This window comes from Nothobranchius furzeri, chromosome 12 (assembly GCF_043380555.1).
Source record: "Nothobranchius furzeri strain GRZ-AD chromosome 12, NfurGRZ-RIMD1, whole genome shotgun sequence".
NCBI lineage: Eukaryota > Metazoa > Chordata > Actinopteri > Cyprinodontiformes > Nothobranchiidae > Nothobranchius > Nothobranchius furzeri.
Genome location: NC_091752.1, coordinates 44,514,540 through 44,531,081, shown reverse-complemented (window position 1 = coordinate 44,531,081; position 16,542 = coordinate 44,514,540). Strand labels below are relative to the sequence as shown.

The following is a 16,542-nucleotide window of genomic DNA, read 5'->3' as shown; positions in this document are numbered from 1 at the left end:
AAGTTCTGCACATGTGCGGGAGCCACACGGACTCTTCCCGCCGGACCACCAGAGTCTATAAAAGGGAGACAAACGAAACTCATCTTGTCTTTTGTCTAGTTCAACTGGCGTGGAAAGACGCACCCGCTTGCTACGGCTCCGGACAGATTGTGCACGAGGCCTGGCGGCTGAAGTGGACGACGCCGAGACGCGGAAAAGCAGCGGAAAACCATCAAATCAACGGAGAAACCATCTGACCTGCAGCGCGAACACAAAAGGGACGCCTTGGGGGTTCGCTCACGCAAGCTTTTGTTTTTTCCTCTATTTCTCTTTCTTCCGTTTCTCCTATAGTTAACAATAAGCAGTCACACCGCACAATTTGCTTCAAATTACCAGACGGCTTTTCTTCTCCGTACCAAAAACGCCATCGGATCATCTTGAAGAGCCGTTTTGTTTGTCATTGTTTAATATCTTAAATAGTTTATGCTGTGGCCAGGCTGACAAACTATTAGATATTCATTCATGAGTGATCTTTTATGTTGTTTATTAATTTTTTTAAACCTTTGAAGTGTTTAAGTTACTGTGATTGAGTTTAAAGTGTAAGCTAAACCCTTTTGTGTCTGTATCTGAGGAGGAAAGTCATCTCACAGAGGGTCTGAGCTAAACACACCCCCTCACCACACAGGCTGGTCGTATTTGCTCCAGCCATCAGCCATCTTGGACATCATCTCAGCTTACACACACACACACACACACACACACACACACACACACACACACACACGCACGCACACAGGCTGAAATCTGATCTCTGCTCAGACAAAGGGTCAGACATTTTGTGTTCAAAGCCACTCCATTCAGAGATCCTAGCCACTTGAACACCATTTTGATCATCCCATATCAGATTGTCACGTCACATTATTATTATTCATTATTTTAATTGTTTGTTGATAAAATAAGTTGGTTGATATTGATTGGCTAAACGCTTCAGAAGGAGCTGAAGTGATTATTAGTTAATAATGTTCTTTTTTTATGTTCTTTTATGTGCTTAGCAGATGCTTTTACCCAAAGCGACTTACAATTTTTTTTTTTACCTATAGGGCATGTTGTGATCTGTGGGGGAAACCGGAGTACCCGGAGAAAACCCACGCATGCATGGGGAGAACACGCAACTCCACGCAGAAAGGCAAGTTTTGAACCTGCGACCTTTGTGCTGCGAGGCAACAGTGCTAACCACTGCGCCACCATGCAGCCCCTTATTAATTGAATAAATGTTATTCAATTAAGTTTTGTCTTCCAAGTGGATTTGTTTGTGATATAAAATTCAACTGCAGCTCGTTAAGATTCACGGAACGTTCAGACAGAATTGATAAGAGGTTTGGATTCATTTCCCCTGTTAGAGGGGGTGGTGCCCCGTGGATATCTCCGGATATCCTAATTAATTAATAAATCGGTAAATAGTTCCACATTTACGAATTTATTGAAGAATCCAAAAAGTAAGTAAAAGCTTACAAATTATTCGTTGACCTATAACCCCAACAAACCCAAAACCAAAATGACCCAACAGACTTACCCCTACTTCACACTGGATCGATCACTGACACGGAATGGTACAACATGTTGCTGCTTCAAATAGAATCCATCATTGTCTATAGGGGTGATACCTCTATGGCAGGGGTCGGCAACCCGCGGCTCTTTCATCCATCTGATGTGGCTCTCTGCTTGTAAAATAATTAATGAATATTTAATTAAAACATATTTTATTTACTGCATTCATTTTTATCTGTATGCCAATTCTAAATGTAAAGATTGCCTGCATAAACCTGAACAGGTCCAACGGTTGACAGGTCACCTGCTTGTGCATAATCAGATATCTCTATAAGAGCTTTCTGAGCTGAAGAGGATATGAGATTCTGGATTTTTACCTCAGACAGGCTCATGGATACGTCGCCATGCTGGAGACAGGAACAAGCACTGTTCAGCCAAAGTTTCATAATCAGGGAACATTTTCTAAGTGACAAGTCTCTCTGAGAGACAGGGTTTGGAAGACACTCGCTTCAGTGGGAGGAATCTCCCCGCATGGCTCTGGTTCTGCGACGCGCTCCAAGCCTCTCTCCACATCTTCAGCTCGCTGTGCACCTTACGTGCATGCTGACAGCGAGCTGCGCTGAGCTCAGTGTCCAGCTCAGATGTTCTGATGGGAATCTTTTCTTGATTGGTGTAGCTACCTCCGCGATGTGCGTAACGATAAAATTATCAGCGCATCTGCAGGTTTGAGGCTTCTCCGTCAAAATAAACGATCAAATACGGGAAATATCCGGTCATTGTGAACCCTATCATGTAACTGCGTTGCCTTCTTGTGAAGACTGTTGCAAACAGGAACATTAAACTTGATTAACACCAGAGCCATACACACTACACCGTTATGTCCATCTCTGTAAATGAGGAAAAAGAACAAACTGATTGGATCCTTTTCTTACCTTTTCAACATTGTTTAATGTAAAGTTTCGTTCAGTACAAAGTTTAATTACAACAACCCAAAGAGGCAGAGCCTGGATTTGTATTCTGAACAGTTTAAACATGCTTTAAAAGGAGACATGAGTGACGTGTCAAAAAGCGTCACCTGCTCAACATTAAAACCACTAACAGGGTGAAAAATATCTACGTACTGTAGACACAGACGGGCTACAAGTTCTGGGTCAGTTTTATACAAACTGTTTTATTTATTATCTTCTGTTGAAAGATAACTTTAAGGTACATGAGCGAACAGTATTGGTTGCTGTCACCTGTTGTGATTGGTTAAAGCGGCTCTCGGCTGTCTTAGGGTAGGCCCCGCCCACAACACCGCAGCCGCTGCGGCTCCCAGTGTTTTCTTTACAGTGGGAAACGAGTACAAATGGCTCTTTGATGGAAAAAGGTTGCCAACCCCTGCTCTATGTTATACCGTTGCCTCCAGGCAACAAACCATATATCTGCCTCTTTATTTCTTTATTTGCTGTGGGATGAATATAAGTATCTCCAGAAATCTCCCAGTCCAAAGAGAAATGCATGTGCATGTGACCTTTTGTCTGGGCAAGAAGTCCTTTCTTGATGCAGAGTTGCATGATTCCCACTGCCGTTGATTGGTAAATTGAATGTCACTTTTATCATGTTTAAATTCGTGAAAACTTTAAATAAAAATATATTCATTTGCATGAACATGTAAAGAAGCAATTTTGATCACTTTAGGACACTTTTTCTCAGATAATACCTTTTCCTGGCTTCATCTCTTACTCTGATGTGTTTTGTTTTTTCATAATGGGACTATGTAAAATCAGCACTCTTTTTGCTGATGAGCTAAATATAAAAAAAGTCTCATCAATCCAATTTACATTATCTGTCTGTCTGCCTCTAGTGGACATAAGTGGAACTGCAGTGGCAGCATTCAGCCTCTCTTTTGTTATTCTTTGATTCTTATCCAGATTCTTAATTCACTCAGTGGGCGCCAACTGGTCAAACATGTGACTCTTCAAACAGAGCAGACTCTTTGTTTGAGTGAACACAGACAGTGATTCACTGTCTGCTAATCCGAGGCCCAGAAACTGTGAAGAAACTAAGGCTGTTTTCCTGCAGCGACCAGCTGATTCAAATGTTTGATGTGATGCTGAAAGATGATCTGATGCACATAAAATCATTTACAGGAAGAATGGAATTACAGGAAGCCTCTGCTCCGACCTCTTATGATGCATATTTGATGAAGAAGCACTGACTTCTTCGTTAAACTTCAAGTTTTCTTTTCACTAAATTTACAAGCTGAGTTAGTAATGAGTCTCTAGAGATCCATTGTTGGAATTTGAAAGCATTTTCCCCTCTCTGTTGAATAGGAAGAAATGTGGCAAAATAAAGTTCTCCTCACAAAACAAAAGGACACACACAGATCACGATCCCTTTCCAATCTAAAAGACTGATTTTTTTTATCCTAACCGCTCACGGTATTTTATAAAAATGTCATGTACAACAATTTCTTATTAAATCAAAATCCACAATTTAAAGCCAAAAAATCAAAGTTCATAATGTTTTCTGCTCTGTGACGTGTAGGGATGTTTGACTTTTGAATCGATACAGTACCAATTCCCGGTACCTAGGAATCAATACTGGTACTTAACAGTACCAAATTTCAACACTTTTGAGTGTTTAATATCTAATTTGTAATGTCCAGGAATGGTCAGTTTTAAGTACAGTTTGACCCTTCAATATCTGGTCGACATGGAGACAAGAGTCTGCATGTGTTTCCTTTAATCTGCCGGATCCTGCATCCCATCAGCTGGAGTTCAGAGCCTCTCTGCAGCTCTGAACACTTGATAACATATTGTCAACAATCATGCTCCCTCCTCAAGGTCTCAAGCTTCCCTTATCGTTCTACAGGACTCTATATGCCGCTGAATAAAGTGAACACTCTCAGCTCGTAAGGGCTGCTTAATCAAAGAATGAACTCTTAAATATGATGTGAACATTTAAAACTTATAGGTTAATTAGTCAATAAAGAATAATTTGGTTGATGAACAACTGTTATATGAACACTAAATGAAATGTTTTGATTAATCTGTGAAATGAAGTATTACATTAATTTATATATGGATCAGTAATGTTTGATATGGCAAGGCCATCACCATCCACACTCACACAAGGACAAAGTAAAGTCAAACGTGTGACATAGATATTTTCTTACCCACAAATCAGAACCTCTGTATCTGAAGGAAGGTGTGTTTCTGAGATTCTTGGTAATATCCCTTAACATGGCACACTGTGATTTGTTAAGAAATTAATATGAGAATATAAAACAGAATCACTCTGGTGATTCAGCAGTCAGAGTTGTGTTCCAGTTCTACTGAGTTCTAGAGGAAGCTACGGAAACGGCCGTCTGTAGTGAAGTCTCTTTAACCCAGAAGCTGCCTTTGACACGCCGTCAAGGTTGTTGCAAAGCTGACACTGCAAACGGTTCCTGCAGAACAAAGCTGATTTTGTTCCGACTCCTTAAGAGTCTGTCAGACGAAAGATTCCATCCATCTGTCGTGACCCGAGACATCTCTGGACTGAAGAGTCGGGGCTATGGTATTCTACAGCCCTCTGTGCCAGAGGTCATCCGACCTCTCTGACCTTCGGATCCACGAAGAGGGTCTCCGAGAACGGGTGAAGTAGACACGCAGATAGCGTCTGATGCTTTTTGATAATAATCAACTTCATAGCTTAACGCAAACCAAATTCTTTTCCTTTACACCCAGAACTCAGCTCTCCTAGATACAAAAGTTCTGATAACATCACATTCACACATAGGCACCATATACCACATCTCCTCCATCTAGATCCATCCATCACAGTAAATATTAGTTAACCTGTCACGTTTTAAATGTTTTGAAAAAAATTCTTACTTTTACAAACCGGACTCTTTCTTGAATCAAAACAAAGTGTTTACAATCCCTGAATAAACAAGAATCCTAGAATCTTGTGATTAAACACCCAAAGACCAAGCAGGTTGATATTCTATATTTATATAGAGTATCACAGCTTATTGGTCATAAGTAGAGGTAATATATTGAGCTCTTAAAGCACTCAATTTACCAACTCCTACAAATTATATTTCTTCTGTAAATATTTTTTCTCAATATATAACCATATTTGATAAATATCACGATACATAACATACAATTGTATTTTATCATCATAGTGTTGTACAAAATTCTTTAACATGAGAACCTTTAACCACCAAAACTGTTTCTAAATGATGCACAAATTAAAACCCAGCTCATGTACTCCTGTTCCTCTCTTTTCCCCTCTGGACAAACTGTGTGATGGTGGGTCCTTGTAAACTGCAAATTACACTGAACCAGACATCTTTGCTGTGAACTAAATTTAATGTGTATCCATTCCTTTTGATTACTTGATATAATATATAGTGTAGATTAGTATCAGTTTATGCACAGTTTGTATAATTTCTGGTGATGAATTCATTTAAGAAACAAAAAATGTGAGGAATCGTTTGAGAGCCAAAAGAGCTGGTTCATTTTCGTGAGTCGAGTTGTAAGAACTGGTTCTCTTAAAATATGCAGAGTTCCCATCGCTAGTCCCTACGCTCGGCTGAGCTGTAGTTGCTGATTGTCCCACAATCTCGGTACACGTTCCAAAGGTAATTGGGCTTTTTCGGTCTTGGCTCCCACACTCTGGAATGAGCTACCACTTGCTATGAAATGGTCACCATCACAACAGGTCTTGAAGACTAATTTTGATTGTTCGGCTTTTATGTAATATGGTTTCTAGTCAGTAATCCCAGCCCATGAGGTGATCATTTAAATGTGCAATTTTACTGGCGTGGTCTAAAATATCTATTTTAGATTATATAGGCTAAAATATAAAAAAAACTGTAATTATGTTATGATTAAATAAAAAACTAGTTAAAATGTGTTTAAAAGAACCTAGTTAAAATAGAAATAATTACAAGTTCAGTTTTAAAATGTAAAGTGTTCATTAATAGTTAAAATGTTATCCAACCAGAGGATTTTGTCATTTTCCATCCATCCATTTTCATCCGCTTATCCGAAGTCGGGTCGCGGGGGCAGTAGCCTTAGGCGAGAGGCCCAAACTTCCCTCTCCCCAGCCACTTGGGCCAGCTCCTCCGGGGGAATCCCAAGGCGTTACCTGGCCAGGTGAGAGACATAGTCCCTCCACCGTGTCCTGGGTCTACCTTTAGGTCTCCTCCCGGTTGGACATGTCCGGAAAACCTCACTAGGGAGGGGTCCAGGAGGCATCCTGACCAGATGCCCGAGCCACCTCAACTGGCTCCTCTCGATGTGGAGGAGCAGCGGGTCTACTCCGAGCCCCTACCGAATGACCGAGCTTCTCACCCTATCTCTAAGGGAGTGCCCAGCCACTATTCGGAGAAAATTCAATTCGGCTGCTTGCATCTGCGATCTCGCTCTTTCGGTCACTACCCAAAGCTCATGACCATAGTTGAGGGCAGGAACGTAGATCGACCGGTAAATTGAGAGCTTCGCCTTCTGACTCAGCGCTCTCTTCACCACAACAAACCAGTACAATGCCCGCATCACTGCAGATGCAGCACCAATCCACCTATCGATCTCACGCTCCAGTTGTCCCTCACTTGTGAGCAAGACCCCGAGATACTTAAACTCCTCCACTTGGGGCAGGACCTTATCCCTGACCCGGAGAAGGCAATCTACCCTTTTCCGAATCAAGACCATGGTCTCAGATTTAGAGGAGCTGATTCTCATCCCAGCTGCTTCACACTCGGCTGCGAACCGCTCCAGCGAAAGCTGAAGATCACGTTCTGATGAAGCCAACAGGACCACATCATCTGCAAAAAGCAGAGACCTGATCCTCAGGCCACCAAAAACCCTCCACACCTTGGCTGCGCCTAGAAATCCTGTCTATAAAGGTTAGGAACAGAATCGGTGACAAAGGGCAACCTTGGCAGAGTCCAACTCTCACTGGGAACGAGCCTGACTTACTGCTGGCAATTGTAGCGTGAGGAAGTATGGGTTTTTCTGTGCCAAAGGTTGTATTTGCCCGGCTGGGTCAAAGCTGGGTCACCAGCACTTTCACCCACAGATTAAGACCTGAGCCGCCAGCAAGTCTACAAGGAATCAACAACATCTAACACCTGCATCTCCAGAAGAAGGAGTTCTCACAGGAAGTCTAGTCATAATAAAGAGTCTTACGCTTTCTTCATTATTAATGCTAAATAATCATTTTATCATTTTACTCATTATAAATGTATTTTAATCAAATGAATGATTATTATGCTTTGGGTAATCATAATGAAATATATAATGAATATATAATGAATCAATACTTAATTAAATAATGTCTTTGGGAGATGTTTAGCGATGACCTTCACACTCGCTCACACAGGTCTGGATTCACAGTAACTCCAAAACACATTTGCTCTGACGCACAAGTTTGCTTTGGGAAGAGAAGTAGTTTTTGGTAAGTTAGTCAGAAGGAGAGTGACAACGAAAGAGAGCGGACGTGCTGAACAAACGACAACGGGGAACGGAGCCCCGCCGGCTCTTTTCTCCCCCCCACGCTATTCCTGTCAAGCCAGACAGAATAGCGTAATGCAACCAGCTTACGCAGACTCGTCCAGAGTCTTTGATTTCTGAGTTAATTTAAACTTGACCAAGCGCATCTGTTAAACGCTTCATCAACGTGTACCGAGGTCAACTCTGGACTGGACCGTCAGCACACCTTCGTCTTCTCTGCCAGCCAAGGTGTGACCTGGATAACGCCCTCCGAGGTCCGGATCCGAAAGGGAGTCCTACGTACGGTGAGGCAGAACACAATAGATAGCGTTCTGATGCAGTTTTTCTAATAAGACCTAAGTTTAATTCAAACCATCATTTTCACTCAGATTCACCTTTTCTCTCCCTGAAGCAATCTCACATCTACATGCACGCATTCATAATTCCATCATTCTCAAATCTTAGCACATCCAACACAAGGGCTATTTGTGCAAGCTTAAAATATCAACTGTTAAAGATTGTCCAACAAAATCTTCAGTCTGGTTCCTTTTCTGTGTTTACTGAACTGTTTGAGGACTGAGCAGCTACTGAAGCCGATAAGAGAAAAAAAAATCTGTTAATTAGCCAGTGATATCAACTGACTCAAGGACGGGATTCTGTTTTTATTTAATAAAGTGCATTTTATTTAATAGGAATGGGAAAGAGCATAGAACAGAACCTTGAGGAACCTCACAAATGATCACGGTAATCTAGCTGCTTTGGGAAACTAAGAAATTCAACAGAATTTAGTTTTGTTTTTAATATTAGCCAGACTTTAGTTGTTTTAAGTGGTTCTGGATCAACTATCCTCCAGAACATCTGATGGTCTTTGGCTGACTTTTTACTCAGCTTTAGTTCTTTTTCCTGACAGAACACATTCAGCTGAATAAGTTAAACTATGGATCATTCAGACAGGAAAAGGCTCAAGGGATGAGCCGGAGTTGGGTGGACACATAGAACCAGAACCAGTGCTGGTTATCTGTGAACTGTTCTGGTACTGGGAACCCACACCAGACGGCTTGTTCTCCGTTTTGTAGCTGAATTTATGAGAATGAACTCAGTTTGACAGGAAACAGGCTTTTAGCTCCAGCTGATTATTCTCTGTGTTTTCAACAGAAAACTAAAGTTGTTTAAAATATTCCCTGAACAAATTTATTCGCATTGTAGCATCCTTCCCTCTATCTCTCCCTCCTCCTTTATCCCTTCTTCCCTCCCTATGTTTATCCCAGCTTGGTATGAAATTTCACTCGTTCTTGACCACTCCCTACTTCATTATTCATCTACAAACTTTACAGTTAAGAACATAATGAATAATTTAAAAGATCTGTTTTATCCTTCCATCTATCTTTTATTCCTTGTTCCTGGCCTCCTGTTACTCAGCTTTAATGCACAATGTCACCATGACTCTGCTGTTCTTTATCATTTAGTGTTCATCATCCCAGCCTGCTCCTCTCATCCTTAATGACTTTTCTTAAAGGAGTTGAGCAGTCTTGTGATTCTGTCATCTATCTTCCAGTTCTTTTCTCTTTCTTATATACTTTAGTGATAAAACATTCAAATGTGTCTATTTTATTAGATTGCTGTTGATGCCGGCTATTATGTAACATCAACTGTTATTCATTCTCTTTTTCTCCTTCATCCATCATTATTTGGGATTTTCTATCTTTTGCCATCTAATATATATTATAATTAATAAAAGAGATTTCTGGTGAAATTAAAAGAAACAAGTTTGTTTTCTGTAAATATTCTAGGATTTGTCCTTTGGGACCATGTTCCATCCATCTGGTCTTTCTATAAATCCATCCTTTTGGTGTCTAAAGTCACTCATCCTCCACCCATTTCTTCTTCTGTTTCCAGTAACATAAATAATCTTGTTATTCTCTCACTGTCTCACATAGTTTATCGATATCTTTTGTTTTACACTTTATATCATTATTCCCTCTTTTATCCCAGTATTTATTCTTTGTTTTTTTCTTTTGGTTTAGACTTGGAAAACAAATTAAAGCTACAGTTTGACCTTAATACGATCCATCCATCCATACTCTCACCAACATAGATGACACCCTCCTTGGTCTTAGTGGCAGCCTCCTCCACTCCAGCCTTGGTCTTCTCGGCGGCAGCCACCACTCCATCCTTTGCTTTGGAGAATCCCTTCTTGAACACGTCCATGTTTTTTCTCTCTGCTCTTTGCGTCTTCACTCACTTGTCTCTTCTGCCTCTGTCTGCCTCCTCTCTTCACGTCTGCCAGCGATCTGTTCTTCCTGCTAATGGATGAAAGAGGAGAGAAGGGGTGGAGAGAGAGCATGTGAGGAACTGAGGGGTGTATACCAGGAAGGGAGGAAGGGAAAAATGTGTAAGCTACTTGGCACTTTTTTTGTGTGGTGAAGCTTGAAAACAGCGAAAAGTGCTGAAGAAGAGGAGAACTCATGAGAAGTTTAACAAATAGATCAGGCATAGAAGGAGGAGTGAAGGAGGAACAATAGATTATTTAGATGCCTTCATTGTAAGTTCAGCCAAATCCTGCTGAGTTCCCTCAGCGGCTGGAATCACTCTGTTGATGCATTTTAATATGTTCCAAAGAAAAACAGCAGAATGTTTTTCCCTGAGAATAGCTGGACAGTTCTCTTCCAGATGCTCCATCAGCTGACAGGGGGGAGCTTCAGGTATTTACCCTCTACATGAGGTCATTAACACGTCCACTCTCACTGGAGTCACATATGTGGCACCAACCCACCCAGCTGTCGGGTCACAGGGCTCATGACACATGGTGTCACATGACTCAACCTGGAACATCGGGAGGGAAAAGAAATCTGCTGATTTGTCACTGCGTGTGTCCTGTAAGGAACCTTAATGTGACTCAGCAAAACACACACACACACACACACACACACACACACACACACACACACACACACACACACACACACACACACATTAATCTCTGTTTGGCCAGACTATTTGGATGATTATTATTTAACTTGGTCCAGGATGGATGGAGGGTAGATCAGTATTATGGGCTGCCTTTTCTGAGTTACCATGGTGATAAGAGCTGCCTTTCCAACAGTGGATCAATATTGATATCAGAGTCACCTACAGAAATATGATCGTATCTGATCTGTTTTCTCCCAACATCTAAAAATAAAATTGAAACAGTTTTTTTTAACCAGATTCTTCTGCATTATTTTGAATTTCTCAAACGGGCTGCCACCTTATTGTGGTGGAAAGGTTTGAGTGTCCCAATGATCCTGGAAGCTAAGTTGTCTGAGGTCATGCCTCTGGAATGACACTCCATGGTAAACAGGTGAGGGATCAGACAAAGTGCTGCTCAAAAACCCCTTATGATTATTACCTCAAATGGAAACAATGTTCCCTTGCCCAGACACCCCCCCCCCCCCCCCAAAAAAAAAAACATTCCTGGAGGTAGGGCACGTCAGCAAGCACCTGGTGGTCAGACTCTCACCCACAGAGCCTGACTGTGCAGAGCCCAAAGAGGAAACCTGGGTCCTCCTTTCCATGGGCTCACCACTTGTGGGAGGGGCCAAATGGGTTGGGTGCAATGTGTGATCGATGGTGGCCGAAGGCGGGGACCTTGGCGGTGTGATCCTCGGCTACAGAAGCTGGCTCTCGGCATGTGAAATGTCACCTCTCTGGTGGGGAAGGAGCCTGAGTTGGTGTGAGAGGTTCTGACTAGATATATTGGAACTAACCTCGACACATGGCTCTGGCTCTGGAATCAGTTTCCTTGAAAGGGCCTGGACACTACCACTCTGCAGTTCACCCAACTGAGAAGTGCAGAGCAGGGGTGGGCATATTAGTTGTGCCCCATCTTGGTGCCTGCGTATGTGCCTGTATGTGTTCGGGTTTACCCCGGTGAAAGAGAGTGTATTCTCCCTCCGTCTATGTGTGGGGGGATGGGTCCTGACTGTGGTCTGTGCTCATGCACCAAACTACAGTTCAGACTACCCACCATTGTTGTATACCTTGGAGGAGGTGCTGGAAAGCACTCCTTCTGGTGACTCTCTCATTCTGCTGGGGGACTTTAATGCTCATGTGGGCAACGACAGTGAGACCTGGAGAGATGTGATGGGGAGGAACGGTCTCCCGATCTGTATTTGAATGGTAGTATGTTATTGGACTTCTGTGCTCGTCATGGATTGTCCATAATTAACACCATGCTCAGACATAAAGGTGTCCATTTGTGCTCTTTGCACCAGGATGCATTAGGCTGCCAGCTTGATGATTGGCTTTGTTTTTGTCCCATCTAATCTCCAGCCACATGTCTTGGACACTCAGACGGACGGGCGGAGCTGTCAACTAACTGCTACCTGGGGGTTAGTTAGCTTTGATGGTGGGGGAGGATGCCAGTCAGACCTGGCAGGCCCAAATGTATTGTGAGGGTCTGATGGGAACGTCTGGCAGAGTCTCCTGTCAAAAGAAGTTTCAATTCCCAACTCTGACAAAACTTCCAAAATGTTCCGGAGAAGGCAGGGGACATTGAGTCCAATTGGGCCATGTTCCGTGCCTCCATTGTTTATGTTTATGTTTATGTATTTAGCAGACACTTTTGTCCAAAGCGACTTACAAGCGATAATTGGCATGTTGCCCTTGAGGCTAACAACAATAATAACAACAACTTGACATCAGGGTACAAAGGAGTGGACAGTAGAGAGGGGGGCGGGTGCAGGGAGGGTGCTAGTTTAGAAGATGCTCTCTGAAGAGTAGGGTCTTCAGGAGTTTCTTGAAAATTGAAAGGGAAGGTCCTGTTCTGGTAGTGCTAGAAGTGTCATTCCACATTTGTGGAACGATGCATGAGAAGAGTCTGGATTGTCCACTGGTGGTGTAGGCACTGCTAGCCGACGATCCTGTGATGACCGGAGCGGCCGGGCCGAGACGTAAGCCTTTGCAAGAGGATTCAGGTAGATGGGAGCCGTACCATCTCAGACTTTGTATGCTAGTGTTAGCAATTTGCATTTGATGCGTGCTGCTAGCGGTAGCCAGAGGAGCTCAATGAACAGAGGGGTGACGTGTGTTCTTTTTGGCTATTCAAGACCAGACGCGCCCGCTGCGTTCTGGACCATTTGAAGAGGTCTCACAGTACAGCCTGGAAGACCAGTTAGAAGGGCAATGCAGTAATCGAGGCAGGAGATGACAGTAGATTGCACCAGGAGCTGGGTGGCATGTTGTGTTAGGTATGGTCTGATCTTTCATTTATTATACAGCGCAAAGCGGCATGAATGAACAACAGAGGCAACATCAATCAATCAATCAATCAGATTTATTTATAAAGCTCTTTTCAAACAAAGTACTACTCAAAGTGCTTTACGAAATGACCCCAGATTCCCATAACAGGTTAAAAACATTAACAGACATATGCAAGCACACACACACACACACACGCACACATACACACACACACACACACACACACACACACACACACACACACACACAAAGTAAAAATTATATTTGGCTGAGTCCAGATGAGCCAAGTAAGGTAAGGAAAGGAAACACCATCAGAGGAGCCGTCTGCCCTGGCAGCATCAGGTCTTCCACACTAAGTCAGGGCGCTCAGTGGAGGGGGAGCATAGGCCCCCACCTATAGAGCACCCAGAAAGCTACAGTTGACCACCGTTCCTGGGGCAGAGGGCCCCTACAGAGGAAACACTGGATTAAAATCAGTAAAAATATAATAAAAGAGCTGATATAAGGGACAAAAGTTAGAAAATAAGTAATAAATAAAGTCATATAGACAGTAAAATAATAATATTAAACAATGAAAACAATGCTAAAATATCTTCATATAAAAATATGCAAAGCAAGCAACAAAATATAATCATGAAAACGAGAAATAAAACTGTAGTAAACATTTAGATAAAAGCCAACCTAAAAAGATGGGTCTTGAACCTGGACTTAAAAACATGAACGTTCTCTGCGGCCCTGAGGTCCTCTGGCAGCTCGTTCCAGAGGCGAGGGCCATAACACTGGAAGGACGCCTTGCCGTGAGTGTGTGTCCTGACTTTAGGGATACCATACCATACCAATTTTATTTATATAGCACATTTAAACACGGCATGAGAGCCGACCAAAGTGCTGAACAAAACACACATTAAAAACAATCAAAAATAAAAACTAAATCCATTAAAATCAAGTAATCCAACCCTAAAAGGAAAGGTAGGAAGGGAATAAGTTAGACAGAATTAAAAGCCAGAGAATAAAAGTGAGTTTTTAAACGAGACTTAAAAAGGGAAAGAGAGGAAGAGAGTCTGATCGGGAGGGGCAAGTAGTTCCAGAGCTTCGGTGCACAAACTGAAAAGGCGCGCTCCCCGCGGGACTTACAGCGAGAGCTAGGGACATGTAGGAGGTGTTGGTCAGCTGATCGGAGAGATCTTGTAGGGACATATGGGTGAATGAGCTCAGACAAGTAGCCAGGTGCTAAGTTATTTAGGGATTTAAACACAAAAACCAGGATCTTAAACTCTATCCGGAGATGGATGGGGAGCCAATGAAGATTTGCTAAAACCGGTGTGATGTGTTCCCGCTGCCTGGTGCCAGTCAAGAAACGAGCTGCTGCGTTCTGCACAAGCTGAAGTCGAGCAAGAGTGGAGGAGGAGATACCGTATAGCACTGAGTTAGAGTAGTCGAGACGGGAAGTAATAAATGCATGGACAACTGAATGAAGATGACGCCTTTTTAAAATGGGCTTAACTTTAGAGAGACGCCTCAGGTGGTAATAACTGGTCTTAACTACCTGGTTGACATGAATGTCCATTTTTAGTTTAGCGTCCATCACAACCCCTAAGTTTGTGACACGGTTTTTCAACCCACTTGTGATAAATGGAAGGGTCAGTTGGGGACTTTGAGAAGTACCAGGGCTGAAAATGATGGCCTCTGTCTTAGCGTCGTTCAGCAAAAGAAAGTTTTCTGACAGCCAGCTCTTCACATCATTGCAGCATTCAACAAGGGGCAGTAAGGAGTCATTAGGCTTCACAGATGCATATAATTGGCAATCGTCTGCATAAAAATGGTAATCAATGTGGTGTTTTTTAAAAATGTCACCCAGGGGCAAAATATATAAATTAAATAAAAGGGGTCCAAGAATAGAGCCCTGAGGAACACCACAAGTCAAAGCCGCAGAGGGGGAGGCAGCACTACCCATCATAACATTAAAGGTGCGGTCACAGAAGTGGGACCTAAACCAGTCTAAGGCAGTCCCCTGGATGCCGACCAGCTGGTTCAGCCGAGTCAGCAGAATAGCGTGATCAACCGTATCGAAAGCAGCCGACAGATCCAATAAAACCAGCAATACATTAGAACCAGAGTCAAGGGTTAATAAAATGTCATTAAAAACACAAAGATGAGCTGACTCGGTGCTATGGAGGGATCGGAAGCCTGACTGGAAGGGATCCATTAAACCATGATCATCTAGATGAGACATAATTTGGTTAAAAACAGCACGCTCTGTCACGGTCTGGGGTTTTTTCACACACTAATTGGTGTAGAGTCTCATCTCTCCTCTGCAGGTGGGCGTGCCTGGAAGTTGGGAGGCTGCAGGTAATCTGCTGATTAGCTGGCCAGGGATATTTAAGCTCCTGAGAGACGCCTTCACTTTGCTGGATGATTAACTCAACTTGGATATCACCTATCAGTTCACCTCGTTTGCTGCTACCAACCTGGTTTCTTCACTGTCCACTCGTCTCTCAGCGTCCTCCTCTGGTCTTCCCACTCCAGGCTGCCCACCCTCCCTCCTGAATCACCATTACCCTTCATGCTCAGCTCCCTCCTCATTTGGACTCCAAGCTCATCAGCCTCCAGTAAGCCTCCTGCCCTCCCCAGACCGGTCACTCCTCCCTCTCTCACGAGCTCTCACCTCCAACCTGTAAGTTCCATCAGATCCAACATTCAGATTTCCGAGTGCCAGACCTAACTCTCCCTGTTCCTCCAGGATTCTCCACACCCGAACCTCGCTTCTCTGCCGAATACTGCTAGACTTCCTAGCAGCTCCTTCTGTTCTCCTTTTCTAATAAATTATTGTTTGCAATCTTCTTTGACTCTGTGGACTGATTCTGTATGTCGTGGGTTAGGCATCTACCACACAACATGACAGAATCATCCAGCCAGAATCCTAACCTCAGTACCGAATCAGTTCCACCTGTTATCACCGAAACCTTATCACAACACAGTTTAGCCCTTCATTCCCTCACCAAACAACTGTCAGACGCTAACCAGACTCTGTTTCAGTTGGGTGCGATGGTTAAACAATTAAGTGAACAGCTCACCAATCCAGAACCCTCTGCTCCTCCTGCTCTGAGTCCGCCCGGACCCGTTACCTTGGCACCATCCATCCCGGCCAACTTCCGGGTTGCCTTGTCTCCTCCCCCCGAGACGTTCAACGGGGATCGAAACGTTTGTAGAGGTTTCCTCCTCCAGTGTAACTTGGCTTTCCAACGCTCCCCGGAGTCTTTTGCAACCGACGCAGCCAAGATTTCCTACATTGTCGGATTACTGCGCG

The 16,542-nt window shown here is 43.1% G+C and overlaps 1 protein-coding gene across 2 annotated transcripts in view; it reads right to left on the bottom strand.

Annotated features, from left to right (window-relative positions):
- The window catches only part of LOC107373744 (alpha-synuclein), a 29,413-nt gene extending 19,091 nt beyond the window's left edge, over positions 1 to 10,322 (bottom strand). Inside the window, exon 1 of one of the 2 annotated variants that reach the window (XM_015941898.3) lies at positions 10,082 to 10,322. In XM_015941898.3, coding sequence (XP_015797384.1) covers positions 10,082 to 10,202 — 121 coding nt within the window. In that variant the 5' untranslated portion in view covers positions 10,203 to 10,322. The remainder of the gene's footprint in view (positions 1 to 10,081) is intronic. The other variant, XM_054738585.2, reaches the window with a different exon arrangement.
- Positions 10,323 to 16,542: the final 6,220 nt, after the last annotated feature.